The sequence below is a fragment of the Temnothorax nylanderi genome, unplaced genomic scaffold (assembly GCF_030848795.1).
Source record: "Temnothorax nylanderi isolate EJ_2023f unplaced genomic scaffold, tnyl_v1.0 TNYL_tig0009_pilon, whole genome shotgun sequence".
NCBI lineage: Eukaryota > Metazoa > Arthropoda > Insecta > Hymenoptera > Formicidae > Temnothorax > Temnothorax nylanderi.
Genome location: NW_027249071.1, coordinates 869,219 through 885,436, shown reverse-complemented (window position 1 = coordinate 885,436; position 16,218 = coordinate 869,219). Strand labels below are relative to the sequence as shown.

Here is a 16,218-nt window from a genome sequence, read left to right as displayed (position 1 = left end):
AAATTATCCCCCGCAAAATTAGGACAATATCGAAGAGACGACAAGCTAAAAATAAGAACACAACCCAGGCAGCAAGCTGACGTTATTTGTCGTTACTTTCTGATGACATTTTGACGTTAAAATGTCGACAAATAACGTCAGCTTGCTGCCCGGGTTGCGTTCCCATTTTTAGCTTATAGTCTTTTTGTTACTATTCAAATTTTGGGACGAGTGACAATTGATTATGTCACGTACGTATGTACAACGGTTAAAGTTGAATAACGCTGCCGGCAAAATGTAAAAGCTGATACTTTAACTATACTAACTTTCCCTCGAATATTTCACCCAAATTTGAGATTTCAGGCAGCTACGCTAGACGGAACAGTACTTATCGGACAATCAGGATTAGCGTTAAGTGCGGCGCTAAACCGAGCTAAGCTCGACGATGTCTACGAATCCGTGCTTGGGCCCTCTTAGCCCTGATCGTGCAAAGGGATGCGGGGGGGGGGGGGAGGGGGGAGGGGAGGGAAACGAGGCACGTTCGTGTTACGAGCTTTCGCTTAATGCTTACCGTGAACCGTGAGAACCGCTATCGCGGACTCCTTGATGCCGACCATGTTTTCGGCGATGCACTGGTACTTGCCCTGGTCGGTCGGCCTCACGTCGGATATCATTAGGTTACCCCCGTCCACCAGGGTTATCCTGAAACGGTCGATGAACGATTAATCAGAAACCGCGCGCGACGTCTCTCACTCGATAAGAGCGGCGACGACGAGAATTACGACGATTAATTTCCGTCCGTGGAGATCGACGGCCTCTTTAAGCGCCGTGCCGCGACCATCGTCGGGCGAGTAGACGTAATAGTCCAGTAATGTTTCCCTATATACTTCACGTTATCACATCATATATTTATTATCGTAATGCATTATTATCGTATTACGTTACCCCAAGTTTCCGCAACTTGAGACCGGCGGCGCGGGTGAGGGAGATCGTTTTTCGCGCGAACTGTCGCGCGAGACAATTTCGCGGAGCACCCCGTATGTTAATCGTTCCGTTCCAGGAGACGCAGTTTGTCTTACCCGACCGTTCCGCCGCCGAGAGGAGAGGAACTTTCGAGAACGAGCGCGTTTTCGCACGCGCTTTTGCCCCCCGGCTCTCCCGCACCCTTCGCCCTCTCGCCGTCCCCGATATTATTTATGCGAGGGAATAAGGCGCGCGAAGGCGCGCGAAGGCGCGCGTACTCAAGGCTGCGTACTTGACATTCCCGAGCCGTCCTTATATCCCCGAGGGATCGGTTCTTCCCCGCGTCGGCGGTCGCGAGATTAAACGGCCGTCTCGTTGAGGGGGTGGCACATGCACAATATCGCGCGTATGGAGAACGGGCGCTCGCGACGACGCGAATCGATCGATAGCTCTCGATCGCGCTCTCTAATTTATAGTGTCAATTAATTTTCGCGTCGGTGGTGCTCGATTACCTCCCCCCGTTCCTCCTGCTCCCCCCCCCTTTCGTGCCCCATTTGATCTGCTGCTCTCTCCTCTCCTCACCACACGACCATTCTTCCATCGCTCTCCGTGTCCCGTTTTACCACCGTTTCGAACGCGCTTCGAGAAGAGGAGAGAGAGAGAGAGAGAAGAGAGCGGAGGAGAGAAGCGCGGTCTCGGCGTTCCGATACGGTCGGATTTAATTCCTATCGGTTGTCCTAATTTATCGCGGCTTCGGGCTTCCATCGGTAAATCCGGCGCGGGGACGGATGGTGGTGATGGAGGAGGAGAAACAAGGGGGGAGAGGAAGTAAGGGGGAAACGGGAGGAGACGGGAGTTTCCGCGGGCCGCCGCAACGGAGGAGAGTACCCTATTGATCGAGACGAAGGAGAGGAAAATAGCCGTCGAAACGAGCGAGCGAATGAACGAGCGTGTGCGAGTTCCCGTTTCGTTTCGTTTCGTTTCGTTTTCGAGGCGCGAGAGACCTCGTCGTCGGGGAGAGAAAAAAAATGTCTCCATTCTCGGTTTCCGTCGGCTTTGCGCCTCCGCCCCCTTGGAAATCCGAAAGGAACAGAGGAGAAAAAAGGGAAAATCGTATGTCACGTGCTCCCGGGTCAAAACGTGGGTACCGCCGCGTCCCATAGAGAACGGAAATCCATAAAAGAAAGAAAGAAAGAAAGGAGTGTGCCGGGGTCCCCGAGAGCGTTAAGCCAACGTGTACAATACGGTGTAAAGCGACGGTGTAAATGGAAGTAATTACGTGAAATTACGTGAAATAGGAAAACCGAACCGTGCGCGGCGATAACATTCCGCGTGACGAAACAACGCGGGAATAAAAATCGCAGCGGAGCTAATCAATTAACAATTTATTAAGTCGATAAATTATACCCTCAACTTTTTACTCCGCGTCCTCGCGCTGAAACATCGCAGATAAATTTCTCCTTAATCCCCATGTTTTTTTTCTTCATCGCGCATTGGAGAACTTTGGTAATAAGAGTCTTTTTTTTATCCTTATCTCCAGACGGAGTTTCGCCGATCGGAAGGGAGGTCGCGCGAGGGTTTGCGCCGACATTCCTCCTGAGAAAAAGAGAGAGACGACGCAACGAGAGGGGGCGAGATCGCGGCGCGAAAAAAACTAAGAGGCGTTCAGCGCCCCATGAAAGTTTGATCGAGTCGATCCACGGGGATTCGGGGGAGAAAAAATCACCCGTTCCGAGATACGAATGGCAGAGGCGGAGGAGCGCGCGGGTCGTTACAACGAGGTGGCTCGCGCAAGCGTACGCTTAAAAGCTTGATCCTGGAGGAAGAGGGAACGTGAGAAGGAGAAAGCCAGTGTGAGAGAGGAGAAAGAGAGACGGACAGGGAGGAGGAGGGAGGAAAGGTAAAATTCGTACCCCGCCGAATTTATGCGCCGATTCCTAACACCGGAGCTGAGTTGCGAGTCTCCCGAGTCTGTTTCTCGGTTCGGTTACACGCTTTCGGATAGCGCGATCATTGAGAACAACAAGTAGGCAAATACGGGGCACTTCCTCTCGCAATTCCGCGCTTTATTATATGTACCTACATCGAATATCATGGCATGATTTATTAAAACCGATAAGCCTCAGCGGGAAATTTTATTGACACGTCGCGCAATGGATTTACTTCCGATTGATGAAAATATTATCAGCGACGGAGTTAAATACAGAAATATTCAATTCGCGTCATTGAGCTCCCGCAAATAGAAACGGATGATGTTTAAATCCGAGCCGATAAATGCAGTAATTTAATCTTCCGGCTCTTTTTTCATTTTAATTACAAAATAAACGTATAATAGAGAGGCTATGATACGTTTAGATATTACGTTTTAATCTGTGGGAAAGGATATTTTAATGTGCAACCGATCGACGAGTCGTGGTGTCGAGATGAATCTTCGGTCCATCTTCACGAGGAACCTACGCTTAAACCGAGACTTCGAAAAAGCGAAGGCGAGATAACCGTCCGTATTCGCGTTAGCGGCGGTGTTTGATATGATTTTTTTTTGTTCCGGCGACGTCCCTTTTACCCCGGCGCGTCGCTGTTAGAATTAAGTTAATCCGGAGTTCTATCCCTCTCCTTCCTCTCTACCCTTTTGCACCCTCTCTCTTTCTCTCTCTCTCTCTCGTCTATAAAAGTAGATTTCCCGGCCGTAATCCCGCGAGCATAAAAGTTGCTCTTACTGCTGCGAGACATTATTGCGTGTGGAGACACACAGGGCAAAATTCCCGTATAGGCGCTTCCTCATACGTACCGGCGCGATGCGACGTTGCAATTTAATCCGGAATGGGCGAGTTTGAAGCGGATGCGACGGCGGATGTGTGCGCTCGCGCTTTTAAAGGGCTAGCAAATTGCGAACGGGAGGGGTATATTTATTATTGTTTTACCATTCGTTCGAGGTACCAAGTGACAAGATCGAATTAATCGCCATACCGCGGCCGAGCGAACGAAGCGCGCGTCAAAACACTCCGCGCTTATTTTCGGGTGGATTTAATTTCCCGCTATTTACTTGCTTATGTTTATCGCAGCGGTCGCACGGTTCTCTTCGCGCAGTTTATTTATTAACATTGCAACATTCGGTGTAACCATCTGAACCGTCCGTCTCGTCCGCTCAGCGCTAACGACTCGGACGACAATCGGACAAAGGTAGGAAGAAGTAAAAGGAAGCTCCGCGGCTTAAAGTCATTTTCACGCGGCAGCTGCTGCACTCGCCCGAATTTACGGCGACGGGGCCCCGGCCGTGGCCCGTGGTCTCTCCACGCCGGCAAAATAGTCGACCCCGCATTTAATCATTACCGCTTTTTCGCTTCGCGTCGGGCGTGCAATTTCGTTGCGTTTTCGGCCGTCGCCGTCGCGGTGTGTCAGACGAAATTCAAAGGGACCAGGACCCGCGGGTCACAAAGAAAGCTCACCGTTTTGTCGCTTCCAGGTCTATTATGTGACCGTTCCTCTTCCAATGGAGGGTCGGCTCCGGATGGCCGCGAGGCGGTCCGCACTCCAGCAAAGCCGTCTCCCCGGCGGCGACCCTCGTGTTCTGCGGCTCCGCGCGGAACTCATCCCGCAGCACTGCAACAGACAACAACCCGTCACGATGATGCACCGTTGCATTACAAAAGACACTACGTTGCCAGTCGTCCGTCTGGGAAGCGGACAATACTTCCCCGCGCGCAACTGGGACAACAGGGAGAGACGTGACAACAGGGGGAGCGAAAGAGCGCTTGTACTTTTTTTTTTTTTTTCTTTTTTTTTCAGACGGACGGAAGTAGGGCACTCTTACATTTATATTTTTTCCATCCTTTATTATCAAAGTCATTTTATTGAATCATTTTGATATCGACTTACTCCCTGAGGGTGTCATAACTACGTTCGGTTTGAAGCGCGCTCTGAAGTTTTAACAAGCTTTCACAAAAGTCATCCGATTTTTCACTCGTGTACCACGAACGCGGAACTAGGACAAACTAAAATGAATTTCAAATACCCCGCGATGGGTCCGGGGAAACAACTGAAAAAAAGGAGACATATTCTTGGGTGACCAGGACGTCTCGTTATTCTAGTCGGATCTCATGTGTGAATAATTCTCTGTTGAAATCGCAGCGCGCCGTAATATTTTAATTCAGTCTTATTCGGTATAACGTTCATTTACGTTTCAGAAACTCCACTTTCGATAAAGTCTCTCAAGATTTCTCTAAAATTACTTGGACAACGTTCAGATAAGGAAATTCAAACAGCCGCTATTTCGAGAATGGAGAATATTTCCAGAATACCCATGCGTCTTTAGAAATTTGTGTATGAAAAGAACTAGATGCCCTATTCAGTCTTTGTAAGAATACGGAGAGAGAGATGAATAAGCGTTTTATATATATTCTATAAATGTGAAAATATTTAGAAGTTGACATTATTCCTCCGTTAACAGGAGAATTCTAAATCGGGTCGCCGCCCCGCATAGATTAAGGCTTATATTTGAATTGTAAACCAAAAGTTACAAAACTGCGCAATATAAGGGGAAACGGAGATGCATGCCATCGGGTGCATTGCCGGGTTAAGCGTGGAATGACTACGGAATGAGACTGCGAGAAACACGCAGCGAGAAGCACGAAGCCCGCCGCGTGCCAGCCTGGAAGCTACGAATTGAAATTTGAGACAAACCGAGGGAAAGAGAACGAAAAAGGGAGAGTCGGTAGAGAGTGAGAGAGGGGCGGGGGAGAGAAAGAGAGCTCTGGACAGAAGAAAGGTCGCTTTCATAGACGGCAAGGACGGTTTGAAAAACGTGGGTCGCTATCTCGGGTCTCGAGACCCTAACGATTCCGACGGTGAATCAAATGTAACGCAATTTCTCAGAAAACGAGGGGGGGGGAGATAAAGGGGTCGACTCCGTCCTCGAGTCCACGTAGTCCGCCTCTCTCGGTCCCGGGTCCAGCTTTCAACCCCTTTCGCCGTGTCGCAGTGGCACTCTGTAAACTTTCCCCGGGAGTGACGTGAGCGCAGGAGAGGTCGGGACCCACCCTCCTCCTCCTCTCCTCTCCTCTCCACTCCTCGTGTCCTTTGCTCTTCCAATCCTCCGCGGTCCGCTGTGTACCTTATACGGTATATACCGAATTCACGTGAATCCCATAGGCTACGCGCGCGCACGCGGCAACGTGAAAAATGAGGATTGCGCCCCCGTGGGCCAAGTATACGTCACGTAAATAGGTACACGGTGCATACGGAATCAGGATCAGGATCGGGATCAGGCGCGCTCTTTATAGCCTGGGGTTTTCCGGATTATTCGAGACTCCTACTGTCTCAATCTAAAAGGATATAAGATAGCGAGTGGATAAATGCGCATGCGAAATGGGAGCGCAAAACGGCTTTCTAGAATCGATTACGGCAATTGCGAGACACTGAATTTATTTCTTCTCTAAATAGTAGAATTGTAATGGAATTGTAATGGAATTATTTAAGCGTGTGTTTAACGATCTAACATTTACTGTCTTTTTTTTTATTAAACGGAAAATATTGCCTTATGTCAACTACAGTGCGTTATATTTCTGTACCTTAGAGGTAAAGAATCGCATTTCCAGTTCGTTTCTGGTCAAAATGGAGTTAATACATTTTTCAATATACCAGGAGCTTAAATTGTATAACGATAAAGCGTCTTATATCTATTATTACTAGTTTCCAAGATATATACATTGGAAAAAGTTATATCGACATATTTTTATAGTACCTTAATTTTAGTCAGATACAGCACATATTGGCGGATGTGCTATTAAACATTCAGTTATTACTTAATTAAAAACTCAATAAATCAAGTCGCCACTTTTATTTTGTATCTAAAAAAAATACACCACTTTCCTACTAAAAACTTTAAACCTTGTTTCCTCTAAATTCACGATAATGGAAATGCGATTCTTTACCTGTAAGATACAGATTTATGATTTATATTTATCTGCTACACTTTACTGTCGCTTCTCTGTGATTTCCTGAAGTAAAAAAAAGAACTGGGCGAATTAAGTACTAATAAAAGGCAGTCGTAACTCCTCGCGGTATCTTTTTAAATCTTCATTGCCGTGTCTAGACTACCGATATGACATATGCAGATTAAGATCTTATTGGAGTTGTTCTCATTAGCGCCGGTCTCTGCTATTTTTTTGCGCGACAGCGCGCATTTTACGGCGGTCATCGTCGGCCGGGGCGGAGCGGAGCGCGCGGTGAAGAAAATCTCAATCTCGCGTCGCGGATCTCGTTTACATTTACATAGAGCGGGACTCTCGAATCGATAATGTGACACGGTCGGGCGGTGCGCGCGCGAATGTCGCGACATTACACGGGCGCGCGTATCGGAGCCGCGGGGCTAAAATTAGACCGCGCGGCGGCAAAATTATCTGGTCGTGTATACTACGTATCCGTGCCCGCATTTACATAGGAATAGCGCGCGCGTAAGGAGCCGCTTTATTTATGCCGCGAGCGCCGAACCGCGCGCGCCGTTTGTTGTCACGCGATCCCCGGCTCTCGGCGGAGAGACGCTCGCACCCCTATACCCGCCGTCTCGCGTGGCATTTCTGGTCCTGGTTCGGGGACGAAAACGGCAATGGTCGGCGCGAAACCACGTACGGGAATTAACTCGCGCCGCGGCCGGTTGCGATTTACTGATCGCGCCGAAAGGCTTCCCTCTGCGAGCGAGAGCGAGAGAGAGAGAGAGAGAGAGAGAGAGAGAAAGAGAGAGAGCCGCGCGTCTCCCTACGCGAGCGATCGATATCATCGCAGCACTCCCGGGCATCCCGCCGCCGAATCCCCGAGTGTGTTTTCTGTGCCAACGACCGCGCATAATCGATACTTCACAGTTCGAGCCGCAGAGAGGAGAGTAAAAAAAAAAAGAGAGAGAGAAAATCAAAAGAGAAATCATTTTATCGGTCGCGTCGGAAGCGCGCCGTTCCTACAATCGGCATGAACGCACACCGCGACCATATATCCCGGCGTCGCGGATCGTTAGCCGCCGTAAACTACACACGCACGTTGTACGTCTCTCGATACACGCACAGGAGAGACGGGGAAGTACACGCGTATACACGGAGGGCTCACGCACATCGCCACTTCCCTTCCGTGTAATGCCGTTAATTTGGTATTGTAGGCGATCGTGGCTAATGGTTTCCAGCCGGGAGCGGAGTATCGACCAAATTTCGATGACGCCGTATTATCATCGTGCTGAATGCGCTTTAATGAAGCGTGGATCCAGTCGTATAACGAATGTCTAACGATCCGGCCCAATTGTGGAACAAGAAATCGGCAACATCGTCGCGCAACACGGGCGAGCGAGCGTGTCACTTTCGCCGAAATGTTTAGACGGCGGAGCGAAACTTCGTCAAGGGGGTCGTTGGTCAAGAAGAAACGTGTCGCGAAACAAAGGGGCGAAACGGCCAAACTTTGGCACTATTAGCGCCGACGAGACACGGGGTGTTTCGCGCGGTTTCACGGGCTTTCTATGGGAAATCAACGATCCTCTCCCGGGACTACAATCCTACTTGGTTTAAACTCGGCTAGGTCGATTTTTAACACAAATATTAGGATACGAATACCTTCGCGAATCGTAAGCGGATTCTTTAACTTCACTTCATCTCATTTTATGCAATGTAAATATATTAAATATTTGATGGCAAAAATAGCAAAAAATATGCAGACGATTAACTTTGTCAAGCAAAAATTACTTTTCAATATTTCAAAGAATCCATCGTTAAAAAATAAAATGTGAGAATAAAAATTCGATTTCTAGATATTCTAATATCTCACAATGTCTCACTATTTTTAACATAAGAATTCATAATGTGAGGATACTAAAAAATTTAATGTCAAAAGTTGCAAGAAATAAGCAGACGATTAACTTCTCGCCAAACAAAAATTATTTTATCATATTTCAAAGAATCTATTGTTGGAAAATAAAATGTGAGGATAAAACTTCGATTTGTAATATTCTAATAGCTCATAATGTCTCACTATTTTTAACATAAAAATTCATAATGTTCTAACATGTTAAAACATCCTTTCATGAGCGAGCCATTTCGAAGAGCAGCTTCCCTCTTGCACGATCGCCGGGGTCCAATTAGCTCGAGATACGCGTCTCCGTTTGCGGTATCGGCGATCGCACTCATCAACGTCCGTCACGTCGCTTTCGGTCCCTCGTTCGCAGGATAATTCCAGTCGGGCAATTACTTAGTCGGCCATTCGTCGACGTTACGTTAAGCGCTCGAACGGACGTCATCGTCCGACTCTCTCTCTCTCTCTCTCTTTCTCTCCCCCTCTCCTTCTCTCACGCTCATCCTCTCTCTAATTGAGCCTGAATGGCGGGCTCGAGATATCGCGCTAATAGCACCTAAAGCTCCTTGCTTTTCGTTAAAGTCTTTCGAGCACGATGATTCCTGCCCGCCGCGCCGGCGGGAGAGACTGTTTCCGCGTGTTTTTCCTTCTCTCTCTCTCTCCCCCCCCCCTCTCTCTCTTTCGCGAGCGAACGCTGGGCGGAAGTTAAAGACGCTAGTTGCCGGCAGTTGGTGGCGAGTGAGTCGCTCCGGCGAAATCTAATCCAAGTTTATACGTGCTTCCAGTCCAATTAGGTACAAGTAGGCACCGGAGCGCGAGCAGCGACGGGGCGGCTGCCGCGTCGTCGTCTTGGGACGCGATCCACGTTTCCGTAATAACGACGTTTACGCGACGGGGGGATGGGCGAGGGGGAGGGGGAGGAAAACTGCGCGCGTGTACGCGAGTAAAGTGCGATGGGTTATCCCCGGCGGGTACGAGCATTCGGTACTTTAAAGCTCGTAAAGTTCGACAGTAACCGGCCCGCTCTTATTTCGTCGAACTTGGAAGTCTCGTCCGACTTTTCGTCGTCGTCCTCTCCTTCGATTCCGTCCTTCCCCCTGCCGCCCTTTAATCCCCGGGCGCGCGCGACGATATTACACTCGCTATATAGTGTGTCGCATCAGCTGGGCGTAACGAGGCTCATCGTTTCTCGGTGAAAAGTTATCAACGGCCCAACGACGAATCTGTTGGAACTGCGGCGGTACACTTTCAACGTAAAATCTCTTCTCAGCTAGTATTTTTCCCCGAAGCACGTTGTAATGCGCGGACACTTTATCCTCGAGTCGTTCCTTAACAAATTTTTAACAAAAGAAATTGTGCCTCGAAGTATCTCGCGAACTTTCGTTAAATTAAAATCCATCTGGAATTTAAAAAAAGGAGAGACGAGAGAGGAGAGGAAGGCTTCTGTCGTTTTATACACATTTCTGAAATTTAATGCCGAAGTATAATGCGTTATATTAAAACGTTAATATATAATAGCCATTTTATTCGCTATTTCGCCAAATATGTAAAGTACCTTTGCTGATCTTCCCTGAAAAAAGGCTTAATAAATGGGGCTCTCACAAAGCGCCTTTTACATCTTAAAGTCGGTTTCTCAAAAAAACGATATCCCGGAGAAAACGAGCCGCCTGTCGCCGTTACTCTCTGCTGCCTCAACCTGTCGTCTTATTACTCTCTCGCTCTCCCCCACTCCGACATTCTCTGCGCCGCGCCGCCCCGCCGTTTCTTAACTACTCGTCCAAAGGGATAAGCGGTCGAGCCTTATCCTCCACGGTAATGAGACAGCGGGCGGTACTTGGAAACCCTTGCAACGAAAGGGAAAGAGAGCAGGGGGAGGGTGAGTAGTGCGGCGCGTAAGCAAACGACCTCCAATTAACAGATGTTGGATTTGGAGCGAAAGAATTGAAGGGTCCTTCCTGCACTCCTGCGCCCCCGTTGTTCTACGCGCGCTACGGCCCAACTAATGAGAATGCCATGCACTCTTTTTGCGGAGCGAGCGGACGTGCGCGCACGTGCTCGTGACATACAGGGTGCGAGCAAAATCTGCGGCCCACACACACACACACTCACACTCACACACACCGCGCTCCGAAAGTTGGGGAAGGTTTTTGCGAATACGAAATGAGCGTCGCGCTTATCTCGCGCTTAACGCCGGGATTATCGTCACGCTCGAACGCCTCGCGAGGCGATTCTTCGTCCGGGAACTCGCGGCGTGTAAATCTCAGGCGCGGGTGAGATACGGCGGAGGAACGTCGTGCTAATTTGCATTAATAAATAATATGAATATGCAGTCTGTAGTAATAATAGAATATCGATCGGTGCGATACCTGTTACGTCGCGATACACCCAGCTATTACTTATCGTTCCTCCCACGGGAAGTTTAACGCTACTCTCGCGACGATCGATGTATCTCGACACGACAAGAGGGGTAACTTCGAGAGGAGGTATTTGCGGAGTCATGTTTACGCAAACTTCTCCCGTTCTTCCTTCCATTTTTTTTTTTTTGGTCGTTGTGCTCGTGCTACCTTCTTGCGAAGTTTCGTCGCGCGAGTTGCGGTACGTTTTACTTACACCCTGTATACATAACGACGACGAAGACGAGGAGGAAGACGACGAGGAGGACATGAGCGAGTAGCTAGACGTCCAGGCATGTACGAGCGTAACCATCTGCGCGCGACAAGGGGGTCGGGGGAGACACGGAGCGCAACCCTCGTCGGTATACGGGTGTGGACCGAGAACCATCTAGGAACGCTTGTACTCCCTTGCTTGCCAGAATGCACGGCACTTGACCAGCTTGGAGAATCGAGAGGGAGAATCGCAGAAGAGAGAGACACGGAGAGAGGGAGACGCAAAGAGCGAAGGGGGAGAGAGAGAGAGAAAGGGAGCTCGAATATTGCTCGGACGCCGCGTAGCAAATGACGGGAATGTAACGACGAGAGAATAAAGCGTTCATCGGGATAACGGAGGATTCCAAGCGATCCGGTGCACCCCAAGGCCTCCACAGGCCTCACATCAATCTTTTCCTTTCATCGATGGATCATACACGAGTGAGGCACGAGTTGCGTGCGTGCGCGATTATTTCCTCTGACATTCTATTATTTTTTCGATTATCTCGTTCTCTTTATTATTTGATTTAGCTCGTAGAATCCAAGTTAATCTTTTATAAATAATAGGCCAGATAAGAAACGTTCGTACACAAGCCGGAGACATTTTAAATGAAGCATATTTTCTCGTAGGCACACGACTCTCATTCGTTGTATAAGAATGGGGGACGCTAATTCTACTCGGGGGCGCTCTTTAACGTAGAATTACGCACAACTTTTAATTCCAAACGGGCGTGTTATGCACGCCCCGCGCAAATCAACGTCAACACATCAAACGCCCACCGCGATGAAAGGGTTAATCGCTCACGTCGTAACATTTTGGCCCGCGCTTAGAGATGTATGTTTAGGCCCGTCGGTCGTGGCGTGCCGCGCTGATACAAACAACGGTCGCTTATTCTACATCGATCGCGGATATCGTGTTCGTTTATTTCCCCCCAACTGGCGATAAAGAATCTCGGGCTATATTTTCACGCAACCGCGCTCCGGAGTTGTACGGTGATATGCAGCGCTATCGCGTTATCCAACCGAGCAGCAAGAACGAGAACTTTCGAAGTCTGACTCTTAACCCTTTCCGGTTCAGCGGTTTCAATTTACGTCACCTACATTGTATCTTCTATACCGGAACCGACGTGGCGTTTAACTGCGGAGCTCTCGCAGGCGAGAGAGAAAGAGAGAGAGTCTTCGAATAACGAACTTTCACGTACACGAAACGTGCAAACACACGTACGTACCTGGGGTTCACCCGAAATAGAGTACAGAAAAAATATTTGCGCACACCTTGAGAATCGATTCGCCGGAGATCAAATCCGCCAATTAGCGAGTAAACGGTCCTCGCTTGTGCAGCCGGGGCTTGCGCAACCGTTTGTTTAAAATCATTAGTGGCCCTCCTACCGGAGCGGAGCTCCGAGGCTTGCACACGAAACCCATCGTTAGTGGTTAGAGAAGGATCTGCGACTAACGGATCGCGCTACACTGTATTCCGGGTCCAATCCCCGGTCTTTATTTAACCGAAGTATCTGCTCCGGGGATTTGGGTCCCCGACGAACGAACGGGGTTAATTGAAAAATCCGCTCGCACGTGTCCGACGGCGTTACAAGTGTGAGATATTACCTCTTCTTGGCTCTATAATCGCGTTATATTCTCGATCCCATCTCATTTGAATTCGTGAGCGCCGCGAGTACGAATCGAATCGGGGTTTCCGAGGATAAATCGCGGCGAAATCGAGGTGGATGAAGCACGGGTAAATTTTTTAAGTTGCCTTAAGCTAGAGCAACGGCGAGATAACAACAGAGAGAGAGAGCCTTTTTAATAATCCACGAACGAGCGTGTTTCAGTACGAGGATTTTATATTATAAAACGCGTCTCTCCTCTCCTCTCCGTCTCGCGCGCGCGCGCAGCGGCTGTCATTACGACGAAGGGCGGTTGTTGTAAACGAAGTTACCCCGTAGAGAAGCTTGTGTGCGAGCTGAAAAATTTCCCGGGATGACCAAAGCATTCGCGAGAGATGAGAGCGCGCGCACGCGTAACGCCGGGCTGCTATTTCTTAACGCGGATCATCGTCGTTGCCATGCGTCGCGGAAAAAGCCTCCTTTCCGGTCTGTATACACACACAAACACACACACACACACACACGCACATACCGCGCCGTCTCGTAAATCTCCTCCACGCGGCTTCCACCGCCGTGTGCGCGAAGAATAGCCCGCATTGAATGCTCGCATAAACGATATTTATCGGCGTCGCGTTCGACGATGTTCGCCGCGACAATCGAGCGGCCTCATATTTGTTCGCGTGCGTTAAAGCACCGTGGAAGATGTAGGTACTCGGGGCTCGTGTTTTATCCATTAGACGCCGCTATTGCGCCTGGCGTGTCGTGAAAATATTCACGATCCAAAGCGGAGTGTGATGCGGCGACCGGATCCGAAGGCGGAATCGGAATTGATAAAACAAATTTTACTCGATATTTTTATTCTCTCGTCTCGCTGTTGTGTAAATAAAGAAAATACCGTTCCAATCAATTCGCGTTATCTTTAGCGGGCTATCGGAAAATAACTAAAAATATACAAAATGTAAAACCTCGAATTTGATAAACGTTAAATTGAAACCTTTAAGGAAGCGATTTTTAGATTCGTTCGAACACAATCTGCTTTTCTCAAAATACCTTCTTTGCCTTAATATTTCATTTTGTTAAAGAGGCGCCGAGGGTAGAGCGAAGCGGACGGACGTATCGAGTTAATGCTTTTAGACGACAATTTAATTCAATTGATACGCTTCCGGAATGGACTTCCGGAGACGGGCGGAGAGGAGATTAAAGAGGTACACGCGTGTACCGCTATATCTACGTATAAGCGCTCATCGAGATGCTATTCAACGGCGCGCGCGAGATGCTGCGCCGCGAGAAAGAATCGAATTGCGCTTCTTCCGCGCGAGTGCACCCACCGCACACGCCATCATCGGCGCGCATTCCATCCAGGCTCCCGAGTACGTGTATACGAGGCCGCGAACGCGAACCGAGCCGCTTTATACCCGCGCTACCGAGAGAGATAAAAAGAGGGAGGGGGAGGGAGAGAAAGAGAGAGAGAGAGGAGGAAGAAGGAGAGCATATGCGGTACAGTCGTTCTCGAGCTAAGAGAGCGCGTACCATATTCGATATAATTAAAGTGCATAAATAAGCACAATGGTACAAGGAGACTCCGGCGGCCGGTCGGCGCGAGACGGTGCGCGCAGCGCAGCCTACCTATTCGCCGCCGAAGAGGTAGGCGAGCAAGAAAGGTAAGAGAGTATTCAATGCAAATGCCCGCGGAGAGTTTCTTCTTCGGCCGGCACGACCGCGTGCTGCGCCGATATCTCTCTCTCTCTCTCTCTCTCTCCTCCTCTTCTCTCCTCCTGGGTCTTTCTTTCTTTCTTTCTCAGCTCGCTGCATCCGCGCGGCTACTACGCGTACATACATACGTATACGTACGTACGTGGAGGCCCGTATACGGGCCGCGCGCGATACGCTCGATCGAGGAGGAGGCCCTGTGGGCGAACGCCTGCCTACCTGCACGCGCGTTATAAGCCACTCTCCACCGGAAGGCTATCGAATCTGGATTTATCTTCCTCCTCAATTTATACTTGCGCGCATTACTCTCTCACACATACACACACATACACACACACACACACACACACACACACACACACACACACACACACACACACACACACACACACACACACACACACACACACACACACACACACACACACACACACACACACACACACACAAATGCCATGTCTGATTCGCCGGTCATTATCTGCACCGTGCCGCGCGTTTCGCCGCGGGCCCGCGCGGCTTTGCATTTTCAACGTGTCGGTCGGACGGAATACGCAAGCACGCCGCGCCGCCGTCATCCGACGCCGATGCCGCGCTCTCTCTCTCTCTCTCTCTCTCGCGTCTCGCGGGGATTCACCGGGATATGCACCGGAATGGATGCACACCGCGGTCGGTCGCTCGGTCCACCGGGGCCCGCCTCTCCCGACGTGTCGGATATGATACGGCGTCATGTTATACAGGGTGGTTACGAATCGGGAAAGATATTTCGCGATTCCGTCTATGGCTCCGCTTTTCGCGGCTTGCCATCGGAATCTATTGGGACTCTATCGAATACTTTCTTTTCGAGTCTTTTCTCTAAAACGAATCTTCTCTAAAAATTTCATAGAATTTCATAAATCCTTGCGAAAACACGACGGCGCGCGTACGGCTTTTCATAATATTTATAGGAAACGTATCAAAAGCGCGGAGAATTCGATCAATATAAAATTTTATATATTGGCGTTCTTAATCCTAACTAAATATATATATATATATAAAACACGTTTGTGTAAATAAAAACGTCAAGATTACGTTCTCGAACAAATTTATTTTTTCGAGGAAACTAGGAGATTGATTTGATTAATTTTAATATACTTGTATAATGTATAATACGGAGCAGGGCTGCGTTTAAACGATATACTTTAGCATGTTCTCGAGATAATTAGCATTTTCACCGCTACCGACCTTTTCCAGCGACAAACGTTATCTCGACGGAAGATCTTAGAAAAAAAAAATTCTCTCACATTTTTTAATTAATTTCCTTCTTCCTCCCGAGGGTCGAAATGCCTAACGGCACGGCGGAAAATATCCGGTCTGATTTCCAAAGTGTTGTGTATCCGTAACGACCGTCATAAACTTAAAAGCCTAGGACGCGGGCTAACACGCCAGAACGTTAGAGGGTGCGCGCACGGGTTACGTGTTCGCTTAAATGGAGACATTTTTTAATGTTCATG

At 49.0% G+C, this 16,218-nt stretch overlaps 1 protein-coding gene across 1 annotated transcript in view; it reads right to left on the bottom strand.

Annotated features, from left to right (window-relative positions):
* The window catches only part of LOC139786442 (roundabout homolog 2), a 95,436-nt gene that overhangs the window by 14,733 nt on the left and 64,485 nt on the right, over window positions 1-16,218 (bottom strand). The window contains exons 3-4 of the mRNA XM_071725609.1: window positions 4,389-4,542; window positions 551-681 (exon numbers count right to left, since the gene is read on the bottom strand). Of these exons, the coding sequence (XP_071581710.1) occupies window positions 551-681; window positions 4,389-4,542 (285 nt within the window). The remainder of the gene's footprint in view (window positions 1-550; window positions 682-4,388; window positions 4,543-16,218) is intronic.